Source organism: Oncorhynchus keta, chromosome 20 (genome assembly GCF_023373465.1).
Source record: "Oncorhynchus keta strain PuntledgeMale-10-30-2019 chromosome 20, Oket_V2, whole genome shotgun sequence".
NCBI classification, from domain to species: domain Eukaryota; kingdom Metazoa; phylum Chordata; class Actinopteri; order Salmoniformes; family Salmonidae; genus Oncorhynchus; species Oncorhynchus keta.
This window is the reverse complement of record NC_068440.1, coordinates 30,481,555-30,503,281: the sequence shown is the minus strand read 5'-3', so window position 1 is coordinate 30,503,281 and position 21,727 is coordinate 30,481,555. Positions and strand designations below refer to the sequence as shown.

Genomic DNA, 21,727 nt, shown 5'->3' with positions numbered 1-21,727 from the left:
TACAACGGTTTGATTTGTTTGATCGTAGCTAGCTACATAGCTAGCTACATAGCCGTCTTTGTTTCAAAGATAATTGTGTAGTCTAGAGTGATTTCCTAGGTTAGCTAGCCAGCTATTGTCGTTCTTTTAACGCAACGTAACGTAAACAACACTGCTAGCTAGCCAGCTAGCCCCCGAATAGTAGCACTGTAGAAACTATTACACTCAACGGAACGACTTGATTAGTGTAGTGTCAACAACGCAGCTACTGCCAGCTAGCCTACTTTAGCAGTACTGTATCATTTTAATCATTTTAGTCAATAAGATTCTTGCTACGTAAGCTTAACTTTCTGAACATTCGAGACGTGTAGTCCACTTGTCATTCCAATCTCCTTGCATTAGCGTAGCCTTTTCTGTAGCCTGTCAACTATGTGTCTGTCTATCCCTGTTCTCTCCTCTCTGCACAGACCATACAAACGCTCCACACCGCGTGGCCGCGACCACCCTACTCTGGTGGTCCCAGCGCGTACGACCCACGTGGAGTTCCAGGTCTCCGGTAGCCTCTGGAACTGCCGATCTGCGGCCAACAAGGCAGAGTTCATCTCAGCCTATGCCTCCCTCCAGTCCCTTGACTTCTTGGCACTGACGGAAACATGGATCACCACAGATAACACTGCTACTCCTACTGCTCTCTCCTCGTCCGCCCACGTGTTCTCGCACACCCCGAGAGCTTCTGGTCAGCGGGGTGGTGGCACCGGGATCCTCATCTCTCCCAAGTGGTCTTTCTCTCTTTCTCCCCTTACCCATCTGTCTATCGCCTCCTTTGAATTCCATGCTGTCACAGTTACCAGCCCTTTCAAGCTTAACATCCTTATCATTTATCGCCCTCCAGGTTCCTCGGAGAGTTCATCAATGAGCTTGATGCCTTGATAAGCTCCTTTCCTGAGGACGGCTCACCTCTCACAGTTCTGGGCGACTTTAACCTCCTCACGTCTACCTTTGACTCATTCCTCTCTGCCTCCTTCTTTCCACTCCTCTCCTCTTTTGACCTCACCCTCTCACCTTCCCCCCTACTCACAAGGCAGGCAATACGCTTGACCTCATCCTTACTAGATGCTGTTCTTCCACTAACCTCATTGCAACTCCCCTCCAAGTCTCCGACCACTACCTTGTATCCTTTTTCCCACTCGCTCTCATCCAACACTTCCCACACTGCCCCTACTCGGATGGTATCGCGCCGTCCCAACCTTCGCTCTCTCTCCCCCCGCTACTCTCTCCTCTTCCATCCTATCATCTCTTCCCTCTGCTCAAACTTTCTCCAACCTATCTCCTGATTCTGCCTCCTCAACCCTCCTCTCCTCCCTTACTGCATCCTTTGACTCTCTATGTCCCCTATCCTCCAGGCCGGCTCGGTCCTCCCTCCCGCTCCGTGGCTCGACGACTCATTGCGAGCTCACAGAACAGGGCTCCGGGCAGCCGAGCGGAAATGGAGGAAAACTCGCCTCCCTGCGGACCTGGCATCCTTTCACTCCCTCCTCTCTACATTTTCCTCCTCTGTCTCTGCTGCTAAAGCCACTTTCTACCATTCTAAATTCCAAGCATCTGCCTCTAACCCTAGGAAGCTCTTTGCCACCTTCTCCTCCCTCCTGAATCCTCCCCCCTCCTCCCTCTCTGCAGATGACTTCGTCAACCATTTTGAAAAGAAGGTCGACGACATCCGATCCTCGTTTGCTAAGTCAAACGACACCGCTGGTTCTGCTCACACTGCCCCACCCTATGCTCTGACCTCTTTCTCCCCTCTCTCTCCAGATGAAATCTCGCGTCTTGTGACGTCCGGCCGCCCAACAACCTGCCCGCTTGACCCTATCCCCTCCTCTCTTCTCCAGACCATTTCCGGAGACCTTCTCCCTTACCTCACCTCGCTCATCAACTCATCCCTGACTGCTGGCTACGTCCCTCCCGTCTTCAAGAGAGCGAGAGTTGCACCCCTTCTGAAAAAACCTACACTCGATCCCTCCGATGTCAACAACTACAGACCAGTATCCCTTCTCTCTTTTCTCTCAAAACTCTTGAGCGTGCCGTCCTTGGCCAGCTCTACCGCTATCTCTCTCAGAATGACCTTCTTGATCCAAATCAGTCAGGTTTCAAGACTAGTCATTCAACTGAGACTGCTCTTCTCTGTATCACGGAGGCGCTCCGCACTGCTAAAGCTAACTATCTCTCCTCTGCTCTCATCCTTCTAGACCTATCGGCTGCCTTCGATACTGTGAACCATCAGATCCTCCTCTCCACCCTCTCCGAGTTGGGCATCTCCGGCGCGGCCCACGCTGGATTGCGTCCTACCTGACAGGTCGCTCCTACCAGGTGGCGTGGCGAGAATCTGTCTCCTCACCACGCGCTCTCACCACTGGTGTCCCCAGGGCTCTGTTCTAGGCCCTCTCTTATTCTCGCTATACACCAAGTCACTTGGCTCTGTCATAACCTCACATGGTCTCTCCTATCATTGCTATGCAGACGACACACAATTAATCTTCTCCTTTCCCCCTTCTGATGACCAGGTGGCGAATCGCATCTCTGCATGTCTGGCAGACATATCAGTGTGGATGACGGATCACCACCTCAAGCTGAACCTCAGCAAGACGGAGCTCCTCTTCCTCCCGGGGAAGGACTGCCCGTTCCATGATCTCGCCATCACGGTTGACAACTCCATTGTGTCCTCCTCCCAGAGCGCTAAGAACCTTGGCGTGATCCTGGACAACACCCTGACGTTCTCAACTAACATCAAGGCGGTGTCCCGTTCCTGTAGGTTCATGCTCTACAACATCCTCAGAGTACGACCCTGCCTCACACAGGAAGCGGCGCAGGTCCTAATCCAGGCACTTGTCATCTCCCGTCTTGATTACTGCAACTCGCTGTTGGCTGGGCTCCCTGCCTGTGCCATTAAACCCCTACAACTCATCCAGAACGCCGCAGCCCGTCTGGTGTTCAACCTTCCCAAGTTCTCGCACGTCACCCCGCTCCTCCGCTCTCTCCACTGGCTTCCAGTTGAAGCTCGCATCCGCTACAAGACCATGGTGCTTGCCTACGGAGCTGTGAGGGGAACGGCACCTCAGTACCTCCAGGCTCTGATCAGGCCCTACACCCAAACAAGGGCACTGCGTTCATCCACCTCTGGCCTGCTCGCCTCCCTACCACTGAGGAAGTACAGTTCCCGCTCAGCCCAGTCAAAACTGTTCGCTGCTCTGGCTCCCCAATGGTGGAACACACTCCCTCACGACGCCAGGACAGCGGAGTCAATCACCACCTTCCGGAGACACCTGAAACCCCACCTCTTCAAGGAATACCTAGGATAGGGTAAGTAAGGGTAAGTAATCCTTCTCACCCCCCTTCTCCCCCAAAAAAAAAAGATTTAGATGCAAGTGGCTGTTCCACTGAATGCCATAAGGTGTATGCACCAATTTGTAAGTCGCTCTGGATAAGAGCGTCTGCTAAATGACTTAAATGTAAATGTAAATGTTTAAACAAATATGGTTTCTACTGACAATTGATGTACCAAACTATGGAATAAGGGAACAACGAGTGGACAAGAGGCAATCCGTAATTTCGATTAACTATTTGTTCAGCACTTTCGAAATGGACAGTGGCAGAATTCAGAACATGGGCCATTCCTACAGTATTCGCGCTGTACACCAAGTCAGAACCGTAGGATAAATAATGGGGGCATATAAACAGACAATGAAAGCTCTTACAATATTCGATGATGACATTTCTCTAAAACAGGCTATAGGCTAATTAAGAGGTGAAAAGGGACCAAATTATTAGCGTGAGGCACATGGGCTACTAACAGCTTACTACACAACATACACTTACTGTAGTAACGTTATTACTTTCTTAGCTACAGTATGCATATTGCCCTGGCATTTCACATAATTTATGCAGCAGCATACAATACATTTTTGTACTCACCTTGTGCTATGGTCGCGTCCTTCCAAACCACTCATTGTTGAATTTGTGATTTCCAACTTGTTGTGTAATGTTTATGTCCAATGGCCGATGAGCACCGATACGTTTTATCTATCATTTCTGATTCATTATGATGACTGCAAGCTAAGATTTTGAAAGTATGATGTTGACATGATCAGTCCAATCAAAGCTACTATAAATATAACGTGATTTGATGTCATTTTATCTGTGGCAAATGACCTTGATTCTTCTTGGATGGCCACTTCTAATGTAACGCTATGTCAGCAGGCAAAGGGCGAGAATTTTAGAGGTCTCCCCTTACACTTCGCGGTGACGTAGTTTCCCCATGAGTGGCAGAACACTGAGCCAATCACGGCACAACACTCCGTATTTTCTGCTTGCTTGCCCCACCACCACAGAAAGCACTGAGCCAGGCAGAAACACCTGCATTTTGGAGCTGCCTTGCTCAAGAAAACAAGAAAAGAGACCGTGTTTGTTTGCGGCTTTATTAACTCATATATATATATATATATAGATTTTTTTTTACATTGTTTACAAACTGATGTGTGACACATTAATGCCAAAATAACATGCAAAACAGGCAAGCCCAATTTTGTCATTGTATTTATTTATTATTATTTTTGCAAAAAATGTGGAGCTCAAAACAGGTGGTACTCAAAATAGGTGGGGCGTTAACAGGCTCTGCCCCACCTTCCCTGAATGATGGGTCGCCACTGGATTTAATCAATAGTGGAGATTTGCATGGCCGGGGAACACAGAGCGCAGCCTGGAGGAATGCACTACAGATCTGCCATTTCATAATCTGGTTACCTGTTTTTCTTGCACTTTGACAGGTAGCCTATTAGCCCTAATATTTAGCTAATGAATCGCTGAATATCTAGCCTTTATTTAGCTTCTTACTTCGGCTACACATCACTAGCACCTCTTTTCCAGCTATTCCTGTGCGCAACAGGCAATAGGCAGCAAGCCTCTCCGCAATAGGCCGTTTCTCTTCTCTTGAAATCCCAGGAAAAGCTATAAGTTACAAAAGCGACAGGACGTTTATATATTTTTTTATACTAGGCCTAATAGCTTATTTGGGAAAAGAAGCAGGCTTGCTCTTTTATTTGCTGAATGTAAAACAGCATAGAAAATGCATGCTGGGAAAGTGTAGGAAAAGTGTAGCTTTTTCAAGCAGAAATTTGCTTCCTGCAACACTAACTCAAAAACGTTCTGGGACACTGTAAAGTCCATGGAGAATAAGAACACCTCCTCCCAGCTGCCCACTGCACTGAAGATGGGAAACACTGTCACCACTGATAAATCCACCATAATTGAGAATTTCAATAAGCATTTTTCTACGGCTGGCCATGCTTTCCACCTGGCTACTCCTACCCCGGTCAACAGCACTGTACCCCCCACAGCAACTCCACCCAAGCCTTCCCCATTTCTCCTTCTCCCAAATCCATTCAGCTGATCTTCTGAAAGAGCTGCAAAATCTGGCCCCTACAAATCAGCCTGGTGTGACAATCTGGACCCTTTCTTTCTAAAATTATCTGCTGAAATTGTTGCCACCCCTATTACTAGCCTGTTCAACCTCTCTTTCGTGTCGTCTGAGATTCCCAAAGATTGGAAAGCAGCTGCGGTCATCCTCCTCTTCAAAGGGGGGGGACACTCTTGACCCAAACTGCTACAGACCTATATCTATCCTACCATGCCTTTCTAAGGTCTTCGAAAGCCAAGTCAACAAACAGATTACCGACCATTTCGAATCTCACCATACCTTCTCTGGTATGCAATCTGGTTTCAGAGCTGGTCATGGGTGTACCTCAGCCACGCTCAAGGTTCTAAACAATATCTTAACCGCCATCGATAAGAAACATTACTGTGCAGCCGTATTCATTGATCTGGCCAAGGCTTTCGACTCTGTCAATCACCACATCCTCATCGGCAGACTCAACAGCCTTGGTTTCTCAAATGATTGCCTCACCTGGTTCACCAACTACTTCTCTGATAGAGTTCAGTGTGTCAAATCGGAGGGTCTGCTGTCCGGACCTCTGCCACTCTCTATGGGGGTGCCACAGGGTTCAATTCTTGGACTGACTCTTCTCTGTATACATCAATGAGGTCGCTCTTGCTGCTGGTGAGTCTCTGATCCACCTCTACGCAGACGACACCATTCTGTATACTTCTGGCCCTTCTTTGGACACTGTGTTAACAACCCTCCAGGCAAGCTTCAATGCCATACAACTCTCCTTCCGTGGCCTCCAATTGCTCTTAAATACAAGTAAAACTAAATGCATGCTCTTCAACCGATCGCTACCTGCACCTGCCCGCCTGTCCAACATCACTATTCTGGACAGCTCTGGCTTAGAATACGTGGACAACTACAAATACTTAGGTGTCTGGTTAGACTGTAAACTCTCCTTCCAGACCTAGATCAAACATCTCCAATCCAAAGTTAAATCTAGAATTGGCTTCCTATTTCGCAACAAAGCATCCTTCACTCATGCTGCCAAACATGCCCTTGTAAAACTGACCATCCTACCAATCCTCGACTTTGGCGATGTCATTTACAAAATAGCCTCCAATACCCTACTCAACAAATTGGATGCAGTCTATCACAGTGCAATCCGTTTTATCACCAAAGCCCCATATACTACCCACCATTGCGACCTGTACGCTCTCGTTGGCTGGCCCTCGCTTCATACTCGTCGCCAAACCCACTGGCTCCATGTCATCTACAAGACCCTGCTCGGTAAAGTCCCCCCTTATCTCAGCTCGCCGGTCACCATAGCATCTCCCACCTGTAGCACACGCTCCAGCAGGTTTATCTCTCTAGTCACCCCCAAAACCAATTCTTTCTTTGGCCGCCTCTCCTTCCAGTTCTCTGCTGCCAATGACTGGAACGAACTACAAAAATCTCTGAAACTGGAAACACTTATCTCCCTCACTAGCTTTAAGCACCAACTGTCAGAGCAGCTCACATATTACTGCACCTGTACATAGCCCACCTATAATTTAGCCCATACAACTACCTCTTTCCCTACTGTATTTAATTAATTTATTTATTTTGCTCCTTTGCACCCCATTATTTTTATTTCTACTTTGCACATTCTTCCATTGCAAAACTACCATTCCAGTGTTTTACTTGCTATATTGTATTTACTTTGCCACCATGGCCTTTTTTTTGCCTTTACCTCCCTTATCTCACCTCATTTGCTCACAACGTATATAGACTTGTTTATACTGTATTATTGACTGTATGTTTCTTTTACTCCATGTGTAACTCTGTGGTGTTGTATGTGTCGAACTGCTTTGCTTTAACTTGGCCAGGTCGCAATTGTAAATGAGAACTTGTTCTCAACTTGCCTACCTGGTTAAATAAAGGGGAATAAAAAATAAAAAGGAGAGGTGTGATCACTTTTGGCCGGTTATGATAACATTGTTCTATCGGCTGCCTTCGATACTGTGAACCATCAGATCCTCCTCTCCACCCTCTCCGAGTTGGGCATCTCCGGCGCGGCCCACGCTTGGATTGCGTCCTACCTGACAGGTCGCTCCTACCAGGTGGCGTGGCGAGAATCTGTCTCCTCACCACGCGCTCTCACCACTGGTGTCCCCCAGGGCTCTGTTCTAGGCCCTCTCCTATTCTCGCTATACACCAAGTCACTTGGCTCTGTCATAACCTCACATGGTCTCTCCTATCATTGCTATGCAGACGACACACAATTAATCTTCTCCTTTCCTCCTTCTGATGACCAGGTGGTGAATCGCATCTCTGCATGTCTGGCAGACATATCAGTGTGGATGACGGATCACCACCTCAACCTGAACCTCGGTAAGACGGAGCTGCTCTTCCTCCCGGAAAGACTCACGTCACCCCGCTCCTCCGCTCTCTCCACTGGCTTCCAGTTGAAGCTCGCATCCGCTACAAGACCATGGTGCTTGCCTACGGAGCTGTGAGGGGAACGGCACCTCAGTACCTCCAGGCTCTGATCAGTCCCTACACCCAAACAAGGGCACTGCGTTCATCCACCTCTGGCCTGCTCGCCTCCCTACCACTGAGGAAGTACAGTTCCCGCTCAGCCCAGTCAAAACCGTTCGCTGCTCTGGCTCCCCAATGGTGGAACACACTCCCTCACGACGCCAGGACAGCGGAGTCAATCACCACCTTCCGGAGACACCTGAAACCCCACCTCTTTAAGGAATACCTAGGATAGGATAAAGTAACCCCCCCCCCCTTAAAAGATTTAGATGCACTATTGTAAAGTGGCTGTTCCACTGGATGTCATAAGGTGAATGCACCAATTTGTAAGTCGCTCTGGATAAGAGCGTCTGCTAAATGACTTAAATGTAATGTAAATGTAATTGTTGCACTGATGCTTTGCAAATAGTTGCACAGGACAGACAGAGATGAGCACAGTGAAAAAGAAGAACCAAAATTATGGAAACCACTTGATCAACAAGACAATGACATACTGTAGACCTAAGAATATGCGTAGGCTAAAAAGTGTTTGTTGTCGAATTGCTACAATTAAATATGAGTTACTATATTATTTTTAATTAGGCCTACATGTGCATTGATATATTATTTGCTATTGTCAGTATGACAATGAACACACCCTGAAAGCAATGAATGGTCTGAACCAGTATGTTAGAGTGTGTTAGAGACCTCATGAATGGTCTTGTTACCACCTAATTAATAGCAGCGCGTAGGATGTGTTGATTAACTGGTGAGGGACTGTAGATCAATAAACTATCAACTTTCCTCTAGTGTGGATGCTCACCCACATTTTATAGTTATGTAGCCTATTGTTTATCATTAGTTATCGTTGTAGTTATTGGCTTGGTGGATGGCCTGGGCCTTAACTCTGACAAAACACAACTAACGTTATTATTACAACAGAACTAGCCTACTAGTAAATAGCTAACGTTAGCAAACTTGAATTTAATAAATATCAAATTAGAATTGAATTCTCTATAAATAGACTCTTTCAAATGATTTACTCTTGTAAGTTTGCCACCAGTGTGCTGTGCTAGGGACATAAAGCGGAAGTCGAATCCATCACTTCCGTTGTTTGGCTGTGTCCATAGCAACGTTCGAAAATGAGGTGGATACGTCATTCTCAAACATTCTAAGAATTTATTAACCATATCTTAGTGCTCGCTTGTTAGACAATGTAAAAAATGTGTCCTATTCTTCCTGTGGGTGTATATGAACATATTTGAAGAAGATTTAATGTTGCTAAAACGCTGTTTATCATGAGTGACTGCCTAAATGGGGCCAGAGCCAGAGCCATTTATTTAGAGTTGGGCCAATGTGGTTTCTGCATTATGATGCATTTACATGATGCGACAACATTAAATGGCAGCCATGTAAGCACCCTATTAACATTATATGGAATATATATATATTTTAAATACTATAAAACGGAATGTCTAGAATGAGCATTATGATGCATTTACATAACACGACAACATTCTATGGCAGCCTAGTTAGCTCCTCATTAACAATATATGGGGAATATTTCAACAATGCTATGTAACTGAATGTCTAGAATTAGAACAATATTCAAAAAGTTGGCCTAACTGTCTAAATATATGGCTGTGGTTGGGACTAGGCATAGGCTAACCTCTACAGTACCTGCAGCCCTATAAGACTATGGTTGCCTTCCGCTTTGCTAGACAGTCACCGGGGACAAAGAACTAAAAATACAGAGAGCCCATAAACAGAAGGAAATCAAGACAGGGACGTAAATGGAAATTAAAAAAAATCTATTGTGACTTAAACCTCAAAGGATGCAGGGAGGTTGAAAATAAACAAACATGCGGAAGATGGGAAGGATATAAATCTAAAAGGAAATGAGAAACAATATGAATACAACATTTACATTTACATTTAAGTCATTTAGCAGACTCACCAGTGGGACAAATAGGACCTGTAGTTTATTAACAGAATACAGTTGAGGGTTCCGTGCATTGTAAACTTGGTAGTGGCACACAAATAAATCCTTGAATTACTACAAGGTCAGAAGTTCATAATCACATTGCAAATCCAATCAGAATATTCTAACCTGTTCTAACCTATGTTCCATTTTAGAGTAAAGTAGAACTTCTGAGATTACTCCATTTCAAATCCTTGGCTCAGTCATGAAATGATGACTGCCCTGAAAACATGTTTGAGTGATATTACTGGAATATTATTGCACTGTGCCCAACTAGGTGTGAAACACAGCCAAGTCAGGGGAAAGTAGTGTTCATGACAGTGCTCTTGACCCCAACTTATAATTCACAGCTCTGTGTTGTGAAATTGTTCTGGTATGCAACTTTACCAGTCAAAAATAACCTTTATGTATGATTTATAGTCCCAGTAGACATGGACATTTCCCTTTCTAAGACCTAGCAGATCCTCCCCGTTCCCTTCCTCAGGATTTGAACTTTGTCAAATTGTGCATTTATTGCAGAGGAAGAGCGGGACCCGTACTCTGCTCATATCTGTCTGTTGGTCATTTTGATTATACTGTGCTTTATTTCTCACAGGTTTGTTACTCATGCCTTCCCCTGGAGTGAGTGTAGTGTGTGTATAGTGTTGTTGTTCTGTACAATCCCAGAAAGAAACTCTTATGCTATAGACCTACCTGTCCTGTACTCGTAGGTTATACCTGTCCTGTACTCGTAGGTTATACAGTAGGCCTAGCTGTTCTGTACTCATAGGTTATACAGTAGGCCTACCTGTTCTGTACTCGTAGGTTATGCCTGTCCTGTACTCGTAGGTTATAGGCCTACTTGTCCTGTACTCGTGGGTTATACAGTAGGCCTAGCTGTCCTGTACTCGTAGATTATAGGCATACCTGTCCTGTACTCGTAGGTTATACCTGTCCTGTACTCGTAGGTTATAGGCCTACTTGTCCTGTACTCGTAGGTTATATCTGTCCTGTACTCGTAGGTTATAGGCCTACCTGTCCTGTACTCGTAGGTTATACATGTCCTGTACTCATAGGTTATAGGCCTACCTGTCCTGTACTCGTAGGTTATACCTGTCCTGTACTCGTAGGTTATAGGCCTACTTGAGCTGTACTCGTAGGTTATACATGTCCTGTACACGTAGGTTATAGGCCTACCTGTCCTGTACTCGTAGGTTATACCTGTCCTGTACTCGTAGGTTATAGGCCTACTTGAGCTGTACTCGTAGGTTATAGGCCTACCTGTCCTGTACTCGTAGATTATAGGCCTACCTGTCCTGTACTCGTAGGTTATACAGTAGGTCTACCTGTCCTGTACTCGTAGGTTATACAGTAGGTCTACCTGTCCTGTACTCGTAGGTTATACAGTAGGTCTACCTGTCCTGTACTCGTAGGTTATACAGTAGGTCTACCTGTCCTGTACTCGTAGGTTATACAGTAGGTCTACCTGTCCTGTACTGGTAGGTTATACAGTAGGTCTACCTGTCCTGTTCTCGTAGGTTATACAGTAGGCCTAGCTGTCCTGTACTCGTAGGTTATACAGTAGGCCCAGCTGTCCTGTACTCGTAGATTATAGGCCTACCTGTCCTGTACTCGTAGGTTATAGGCCTACTTGTCCTGTACTCGTAGGTTATATCTGTCCTGTACTCGTAGGTTATAGGCCTACCTGTCCTGTACTCGTAGGTTATACCTGTCCTGTACTCATAGGTTATAGGCCTACCTGTCCTGTACTCATAGGTTATACCTGTCCTGTACTCATAGGTTATACCTGTCCTGTACTCGTAGGTTATAGGCCTACCTGTCCTGTACTCGTAGGTTATACCTGTCCTGTACTCGTAGGTTATAGGCCTACTTGTCCTGTACTCGTAGGTTATAGGCCTACCTGTCCTGTACTCGTAGATTATAGGCCTACCTGTCCTGTACTCATAGGTTATACAGTAGGTCTACCTGTCCTGTACTCGTAGGTTATACAGTAGGTCTACCTGTCCTGTACTCGTAGGTTATACAGTAGGTCTACCTGTCCTGTACTCGTAGGTTATACAGTAGGTCTACCTGTCCTGTACTCGTAGGTTATACAGTAGGTCTACCTGTCCTGTACTCGTAGGTTATACAGTAGGTCTACCTGCCCTGTACTCGTAGGTTATACAGTAGGTCTACCTGTCCTGTACTCGTAGGTTATACAGTAGGTCTACCTGTCCTGTACTCGTAGGTTATACAGTAGGTCTACCTGTCCTGTACTGGTAGGTTATACAGTAGGTCTACCTGTCCTGTTCTCGTAGGTTATACAGTAGGCCTAGCTGTCCTGTACTTGTAGGTAATAAAGTAGGCCCAGCTGTCCTGTACTCGTAGGTTATACAGTAGGCCTAGCTGTCCTGTACTCGTAGGTTATAGGTCTACCTGTCCTGTACTCGTAGTTTATACAGTAGGCCTACCTGTCCTGTACTCTTAGGTTATAGGTCTGTTTGTTATTCTTGGCTATGTTGCTATCCCTCCTTGCACAATCTTTTGGAATATGAAAACAGGCATTTTTCTCTTGGCAATTGTTCGTTTGTCTTGAAATGCCTTCAAACCCCCATGGAGAGCCAGAACTTGTGCTTTACTCTGGTTATGAACTCAGTCATATTTAATAAGACTGAATTTTAAGATTTTAGAACAAACTCCATAATGAACAGTGACCTGTGGCCCCTGACTGTGGCTTATGCACTGAAGGAAGCTGCATTACACTAAATTAGTCATTTTCCTCACTTAACTGCATAATTATGGTGGTTTTAATTGCTTTTAATTTTCTCTCTACCTGCCATTGGAGAGTTGTTGTGCTCCACAGCAACGCTTGAATGCAGATTTATAGACAGGTTTGTCAAGGGTCTCTACATTAACTACCGAAATGGAATTGGGAGGAAGCACACGTCGTTGCCTAAAATCAAACTATTTTACATAGGCAGTATTAACTGTTTTGAACATTTCCGCCCAAAAACAGGTCTATTTTTATGAGGATGTAGACTTATGAGGATGTAGCGAAACAATTTCAGGTGGCTTGTTGAAGCCAATTATGCATCGTAGATTAAATGCATATAGGCTATGTTAAACACTTAAAAGCTGATAGTAGTTGTACATTTAAGCTCTTCTACTGTACTCTATGCTCCTTCAAAAAAGAACACCATCCATCTCATCATGCTGTTTATCTTTTGCGAATGAGGTTAGCATATACACATGTAGGCATCATCTCCCCCTAAGAAGTGGTTGAGTTCGCAGAGAAAATGTGGGATGTTGATAGTGTCTTTTTAAGTATATCAAATCAAATTTTATTTGTCAGATACACATGGTTAGCAGATGTTAATGCGAGTGTAGCGAAATGCTTGTGCTTCTAGTTCTGACATTGCAGTAATAACCAACAAGTAATCTAACTAACAATTCCAAAACTACTGTCTTATACACAGTGTAAGGGGATAAAGAATATGTACATAAACATATATGAATGAGTGATGGTACAGAGCAGCATAGGCAAGATACAGTAGATGGTATCGAGTACAGTATATACATATGAGATGAGTATGTAAACAAAGTGGCATACTTAAAGTGGCTAGTGATACATGTATTACATAAGGATGCAGTAGATGATATAGAGGACAGTATATACGTATGCATATGAGATGAATAATGTAGAATATGTAACATTATATAAGGTAGCATTGTTTAAAGTGGCTAGTGATATATTTGACATAATTTCCCATCAATTCCCATTATTAAAGTGGCTGGAGTTGAGTCAGTGTCAGTGTCAGTGTGTTGGCAGCAGCCACTCAATGTTAGTGGTGGCTGTTTAAATGTCTGATGGCCTTGAGATAGAAGCTGTTTTTCAGTCTCTCGGTCCCAGCTTTGATGCACCTGTACTGACCTCGCCTTCTGGATGATAGCAGGGTGAACAGGCAGTGGCTCGGGTGGTTATTGTCCTTGATGATCTTTATGGCCTTCCTGTGACATCGGGTGGTGTAGGTGTCCTGGAGGGCAGGTAGTTTGCCCCCGGTGATGCGTTGTGCAGACCTCACTATCCTCTGGAGAGCCTTGCGGTTGTGGGCGGAGCAGTTGCCGTAACAGGCGGTGATACAGCCCGCCAGGATGCTCTCGATTGTGCATCTGTAGAAGTTTGTCAGTGCTTTTGGTGACAAGCCGAATTTCTTCAGCCTCCTGAGGTTGAAGAGACGCTGCTGCGCCTTCTTCACGATGCTGTCTGTGTGAGTGGACCAATTCAGTCTGTCTGTGATGTGTATGCCGAGGAACTTAAAACTTGCTACCCTCTCCACTTCCATCGATGTGGATAGGGGGGTGTTCCCTCTGCTGTTTCCTGAAGTCCACAATCATCTCCTTAGTTTTGTTGACGTTGAGTGTGAGGTTATTTTCCTGACACCACACTCAGAGGGCCCTCACCTCCTCCTTGTAGGCCGTCTCGTCGTTGTTGGTAACCAAGCCTACCACTGTTGTGTCGTCCGCAAACTTGATGATTGAGTTGGAGGCGTGCGTGGCCACGCAGTCGTGGGTGAACAGGGAGTACAGGAGAGGGCTCAGAACGCACCCTTGTGGGGCCCCAGTGTTGAGGATCAGCGGGGTGGAGATGTTGTTGCCTACCCTCACCACCTGGGGGCGGCCCGTCAGGAAGTGCAGTACCCAGTTGCACAGGGCGGGGTCGAGACCCAGGGTCTCGAGCTTGATGACGAGCTTGGAGGGTACTATGGTGTTGAATGCCGAGCTGTAGTCGATGAACAGCATTCTCACATAGGTATTCCTCTTGTCCAGATGGGTTAGGGCAGTGTGCAAAGTGGTTGAGATTGCATCACCTGTGGACCTATTTGGGCGGTAAGCAAATTGGAGTGGGTCTAGGGTGTCAGGTAGGGTGGAGGTGATATGGTCCTTGACTAGTCTCTCAAAGCACTTCATGATGACGGAAGTGAGTGCTACGGGGCGGTAGTCGTTTAGCTCAGTTACCTTAGCTTTCTTGGGAACAGCAACAATGGTGGCCCTCTTGAATGTGGGAACAGCAGACTGGTATAGGGATTGATTGAATATGTCCGTAAACACACCGGCCAGCTGGTCTGCGCATGCTCTGAGGGCACGGCTGGGGATGTCGTCTGGGCCTGCAGCCTTGCGAGGGTTAACACGTTTAAATGTCTTACTCACCTCGGCTGCAGTGAAGGAGAGTCCGCATGTTTTCGTTGCAGGCCGTGTCAGTGGCACTGTATTGTTCTCAAAGCGGGCAAAAAAGTTATTTAGTCTGCCTGGGAGCAGGACATCCTGGTCCGTGACTGGGCTGGTTTTCTTCTTGTCGTCCGTGATTGACTGTAGACCCTGCCACATGCCTCTTGTGTCTGAGCCGTTGAATTGAGATTCTACTTTGTCTCTGTACTGACGCTTAGCTTGTTTGATAGCCTTGCGGAGGGAATAGCTGCACTGTTTGTATTCGGTCATGTTACCAGTCACCTTGCCCTGATTAAAAGCAGTGGTTTGCGATTTCAGTTTCACGCGAATGCTGCCATCAATCCACGGTTTCTGGTTAGGGAATGTTTTCATCGTTGCTATGGGAACGACATCTTCAACGCACGTTCTAATGAACTCGCACACCGAATCAGCGTATTCGTCAATATTGTTATCTGACGCAATACGAAACATATCCCAGTCCACGTGATGGAAGCAGTCTTGGAGTGTGTCAGCTTGGTCGGACCAGCGTTGGACAGACCTCAGCGTGGGAGCTTCTTTTTTTAGTTTCTGTCTGTAGGCAGGGATCAACAAAATGGAGTCGTGGTCAGCTTTTCCGAAAGGAGGGCGGGGCAGGGCCTTATATGCGTCGCGGAAGTTAGAGTAACAATGATCCAAGGTTTTTCCACTCCTGGTTGCGCAATCGATATGCTGATAAAATTTAGGGAGTCTTGTTTTCAGATTAGCCTTGTTAAAATCCCCAGCTACAATGAATGCAGCCTCCGGATAAATGGATTCCAGTTTGCAAAGAGTCAAATAGTTTGTTCAGAGCCATCGATGTGTCTGCTTGGGGGGGGATACATACGGCTGTGATTATAATCGAAGAGAATTCGCTTGGTAGATAATGTGGTCGACATTTGATTGTGAGGAATTCTAAATCAGGTGAACAGAAGGATTTGAGTTCCTATATGTTTCTTTCAGCACACCATGTCTCGTTAGCCATAAGGCATACATAAGTAGTTTTCCAGCTGAAGACCTATTGGAGGCACAAATCATATGAGTCAAGGTCTGCTTCCCAAAGGACACCCTGTTTCCTATACACTGAGTGTACCACACACTAGGAACACCTTCCCTCAGAACAGCCTCAGTTCGTTGGGGCATGGATTCTACAAGGTGTCGAAAGCATTCCACAGGGATGCTGACCCATGTTGACTCCTATTCTTCCCACAGTTGTGTCATGTTTGCTGGATGTCCTTTGGGTGGTGGACCATTCTTGTTACAAACGGGAAACTGTTGAGCGTGGAATAACCCAGCAGCATTGCAGTTCTTGACACACTCAAACTGGTGCACCTGGCACCTAATACCATACCCCATTCAAAGGCATTTAAATATTTTGTCTTGCCCGTTCACCTTCTGAATGACACACACACACAATCCATGTCTCAAAAGTCGCAAGGATAAACAAATACTTATTTTACTGGTCTCCTCCCCTTCATCTATACTGATTGAAGTCGATTTAACAAGTGACATCAATAAGGGATCATAGCTTTCACCTAGATTCACCTGGTCAGTCGGTCATGGAAAGAGCAGGTTTTCTTAATGTTTTGTGTAAACAATGTATTGGGCACTGCTTAAAAGTAGTGCACTACATATGGAATTTGGGACGTACCAATGGTCTCTTGACACTCCCATATCTCTAGAACGGGAGTGTTCCGCTCCTCATCCCTTCACTCCCTAACAGTTTTCAAGCATGACGCAGGGGAGTTTGGCTGTGGATCTAGATTCCTGCACATCTCTATGTCCATGTGCTGCAGCTGGTATACTGTAACTGGTACAGTTAGTATTATGGTGACTCCATAGGGAAATTAGATTAGATTTTTGGCTAACATTGTTAGATGCAAACATAGGCTTGTTAGTCTCTATATTATAATTGTTTCCCTCTTAACACGAATTTGGATTGGGTTTGGGGAGCTAGGCTACATGGTAATACACTAATCCGATCTCTATCGGCTGTCTTGTGAAACTGCTATAAAGGCTTGTTGACAGTGAGTGTAATAGATAGGTGGGAAGTAGCACACACAATAGCATCCCCCTCTTATCATAGCATGTATTCATCCATATGAGATGTTATTTCAGTATGTTTTGTGTTCTTTTTGTATTCATTGATATGTAGACCTTAGTCTAGCAGTCTGCCAGTGATAGGTTACATAGACTGAAGTAGAGGCAAAACAGGACTGCTGAAAATACAGTTGACAACTTCCCGTTTATTTACAACTATGGACCGTTCTTAATGTGGTTCTGTCAAGATGGTGAGTCAATTTCCAAGTAAATTGTCAGGGGGAAAGTAAGCTATTTATATTAACATTCAATAGATTGGAATGAAATGTAATGTAAAAGTTAGTCTCACACAACCACACCATTGGCATACATATCCATTCTCACACAGACAACCTACGCCCAGGCCACGTAGCTCGTACCACACCGACTTCTATGTGTTTGTCATCTTTCCCTCTGTCTTTGCATGTGTTGTAGATCATCGACCAGGATATCAACCCCTATGTGGACCAATGGGAGGCAGAGGGGATATTTCCTGCCCACAAAGTCTTCAAGCTCTTGGGAAATGCTGGCTTTCTGGGTGTCAACAAGCCAGTTGGTATGAACTTCTTCTGTGTCTCTTCCTCTGTGAAATTGAATTGTCTCAAAAAAAACACCCGGTTAATGACTTTTTCTGAGATATTTCTTTGCCTGATTCTGATTAATTTGTGGGAAATTATGCTTAACATATTTCACTGTCTCACCACTATAAAACCGTGTCAGTTGAAAGCACTTCCCTTTGAAGAGGGCAGCTAATTTCAGATGATAAAGATGGTTTAATTAATCTAGTGTTTTGATGAACAATCACCTGAATCAGAGTTAGATGAGGAGCAGCTTGAAAATAAGAAAATGGTGTAGCCTCGTAAAAGGGTCTCGAAAGATAAAGCAGCAGCAAGTGGTAATGAGTTCCTCATGGACCCCTAAGTGCCCAATGTGTCCAACTAGGCACTGATCTTCATCAAAACTCAACAGAAGAGCCTCTCAAGGGCTAGCGTGAGAAAATGAAGTAGAGAAATGTTGTTGCATACCAGACTCAAGATGATATAGGCCTAAGGAGTGCTTAGAGTGTCATTCTGGCTTTGGCCCACTACACTGAATATGTGGATGTGAGTAGCGACCATATTGTGGTGAGTGTACATATTTGCCCACTCTGAATGTGTGGAGTCACGTTCCACAAAAGCTGTCAGTCCTATTTCCATTTCAAATGCTGTCCTCTACCACCTGCAGCATCACTGAGGGAAAAATTAGACTTTTTAGAATAACTTTGATTGTCGTATTTTAAATCATATATAACACGTTTCAGAATTTAAAGTGGTTAATAAGTCTAATTTTGTCAAGATGTTTTCAGACCTCAAAAGAGGTCGAGATGGGTCCAAGTCACACGATACACCAATCTAGATCCAAATACAGCATATCAACCCAATGACTAGAAAATACAACTAATCTCGACATTAGTCCCCCTAGATGTCAAAACATCTAACAAACTTTTATTTTGAAGTGAACTACTACAGAGAACAATGCAGTGGGTGTTGTTGGTCGTGGTGGGCCCTATGGGGAAATTGGCTCATAAATCTAGCTAGGTCAGAGAAGAGTGGGGCGAGCAGCTTTACAAAGTGCTAACTACAGAGCCCTTCAGCATTAACAGGCTGGATTAGAGAGAAGGTGGACAAGGAAGTCCCAGACACATCAGATTACCAGATGGTATATTAGATAACCTCTTTATGGTTTATCCTACACTGTCAGAGACTAACGCTGAGACGAGACACATATTGCTAATAGCCTATATTGCTAATAGCCTATATTTCTGATAGCCTACAGTGCATTCGGAAAGTATTCAGACCCCTTTTTCCACATTTTGTTTCGTTACAGCCTTATTCTAAAATTGATTAAATTTAAAAAATCCTAATTAATCTACACACAATACCCCATAATGAGAAAGCGAAAAAAAAAGTGAAGAAATGTTTGCAAATCTATATATATGTTTTTTTACAGAAATACCTTATTTACATAACTATTCAAACCCTTTGCTATGAGACTCAAAATTGAGCTCATGTGCATCCTGTTTCCATTGATCATCCATGAGATGTGTTGTACAACTTGATTTGAGTCCACCTTTGGTAAATTCAATTGGTTGAACATGATTTGGAAAGGTACACACCTGTCTATATAAGGTCCCACAGTTGACAGTGCATGTCAAAGCAAAAACCAAGCCATGAGGTCGAAGAAATTCTCCGTAGAGCTCCAAGACAGGATTGTGTCGAGGCACAGATCTGGGGTAGGGTACCAAAAAATGTCTGCAGCACTGAAGGTCCCTGTAATTCGGGGCTGTAATTGTTGCCAAAGGTGCGTCAACAAAGTGCTACGTAAAGGGTCTGAGTACTTATGCAAATGTGATATTTCAGTTTTCAATTTTTTTTTATTGTGCAGAAAATTCTACAAACCTGTTTTTGCTTTGTTGTTATGGAGTATTGTGTGTAGATTGATGAGGGGGGGGGGGGACTATTGAATGAATTTAATTAATTTAATTTAATCTGGCCTCTGCCTTGCTTGCACAATGAACCCCCCTTGAAGCTAGTAATTCGGTGGCGCAACTGGCGACACTTCAGGCTGAGGATATACCCATGTGTTACACTCACATCCAAGAGGACCTGTCAATCACAAGCCTTGTGGGCATGTCCCAGAACATCGATTTCCCTTCTTGCAATACAGAGGGCAAGATATATTCTTGTGGATTCACACTGTCATTGTTTATAAAGGATTTCAAAACACTGTAGCTGAGTGGTTTGTTAGTTGTATCAATGTTTTTGTCCTCTAAATTCGAGGTCGACCGATTATGATTTTTCAACGCCGATACCGATTATTAGAGGACCAAAAAAGCCAATACCGATTAATCGGACGATTAAAAAAAAATATATATATATATATATATATATATATATATATATATATTTTTTTTTTTAAATATTTAATATTTTTTAATTTATATATATATATATATTTTTTACAACACTGAATGAACACTTATGTTAACTTAATATAATACATCAATAAAATCAATTTAGCCTCATGTAAATAATGAAACATGTTAAATTTGGTTTAAATAATGCAAAAACAAAGTGTTGGAGAAGAAAGTAAAAGCTGGTGGCTCCTTTTAACATGAGTCTTCAATATTCCCAGGTAAGAAGTTTAAGGTTGTAGTTATTATAGGAATTATAGGACTATTTCCCTCTATACCATTTGTATTTCAGTAATCTTTGACTATTGGCTGTTCTTATTGCCACTTTAGTATTGCCAGTGTAACAGTATAGCTTCCGTCCCTCTCCTCGCTCCTCCCTGGGCAACCACCCCAAGGCTCAGAGCGAGTGAAGTTTGAAACACTATTAGCGAGCGCCAACTAGCTAGCCATTTCACTTTGGTCTCGGGAGTTGATAGGCTTGAAGTCATAAACAGCACAATGCTTGACAAGCACAACGAAGAGCTGCTGGCAAAATGCACGAGAGTGCTGTTTGAATTAATGTTTACGCGCCTGCTTCTGGCTACCACGGCTCAGTCAGATACTTAGAAACTTGTATGCTCAGTCAGATTATATGCAACGCAGGATACGCTAGATAATATCTAGTAATATCATCAACCATGTGTAGTTAACTAGTGATTATGATCGATTGTTTTTTATAAGATAAGTTTAATGCTAGCGAGCCACTTACCTTGGCTTACTGCATTCGCGTAACAGGCAGTCAGTCTCCTTGTGGAGTGCAATGAGAGAGAGGTAGGTCGTTATTGAATTGGACTAGTTAACTGTAAGGTTGCAAGTTTGCATCCCCCGAGCTGACAAGGTGAAAATCTGTCGTTCTGCCCCTGAACGAGGCAGTTAACCCACCGTTACAAGGACGTCATTGAAAATAAGTACGTTCTTAACTGACTTGCCTAGTTAAATAAAGGTATAAAAATACAAAAATCGACAAATCGGCGCCCAAAAATACCGATTTCCGATTGTTATGAAAACTTGAAATGGGCCCTAATTAATCGGCCATTCCGATTAATCGGTCGACCTCTACTCTAAATACCAAATTGTGAAATGGTCTGCTGAAATGTGCCTCCAAACATTTGTTGGATATGCATTGCCTAATCAATATAATTGAATCATTTCCAATTTTGTTAGTAGTATCTTATGTGTTCTCCTGAATTACTATACAATAGAGATCAGGGCCCATATCCACAAAGCATCTCAGAAAAGGTCCTATGAATCCTGTTAAAACCTGTTTTAGGAAGAAGAAAAAAATCCCAGCTCGGAGTAGGTTTTAGGTTGATGTTAAGACACTCCACAGACAAACTCTGAGCTTGGAGTAAAATTAACTCATAAAAGTGTATGTCTGAGGTACCTCAAAGGAAAGATGGGGATGACATTCATTGACATTGTTTCAAATGATGGGGAATAACCAATCGCAGTAGGGCATCACCAGCTGTGATGCCTCAATCTTCAGACAACCACAGTCAATGTGACTGTACATCAAATGTTGCAATGGTAAAACTTGATATAATTC

At 44.2% G+C, this 21,727-nt stretch overlaps 2 protein-coding genes across 8 annotated transcripts in view; both read left to right on the top strand.

Annotated features, from left to right (window-relative positions):
* zgc:85777 (uncharacterized protein LOC405871 homolog) overlaps positions 1-21,727 on the top strand; it is a 186,731-nt gene that overhangs the window by 6,539 nt on the left and 158,465 nt on the right. For 6 of the 7 annotated variants that reach the window (XM_052472620.1, XM_052472619.1, XM_052472618.1 and 3 more), the window contains exon 2: positions 17,625-17,745. The exons of the other annotated variant lie outside the window; for it this stretch is intronic. In XM_052472620.1, the coding sequence (XP_052328580.1) occupies positions 17,625-17,745 (121 nt within the window). The remainder of the gene's footprint in view (positions 1-17,624; positions 17,746-21,727) is intronic. 7 annotated transcript variants of the gene reach the window in all.
* The window catches only part of LOC127909949 (guanine nucleotide-binding protein G(T) subunit gamma-T1-like), a 126,802-nt gene that overhangs the window by 7,915 nt on the left and 97,160 nt on the right, over positions 1-21,727 (top strand). The window lies entirely within an intron of this gene.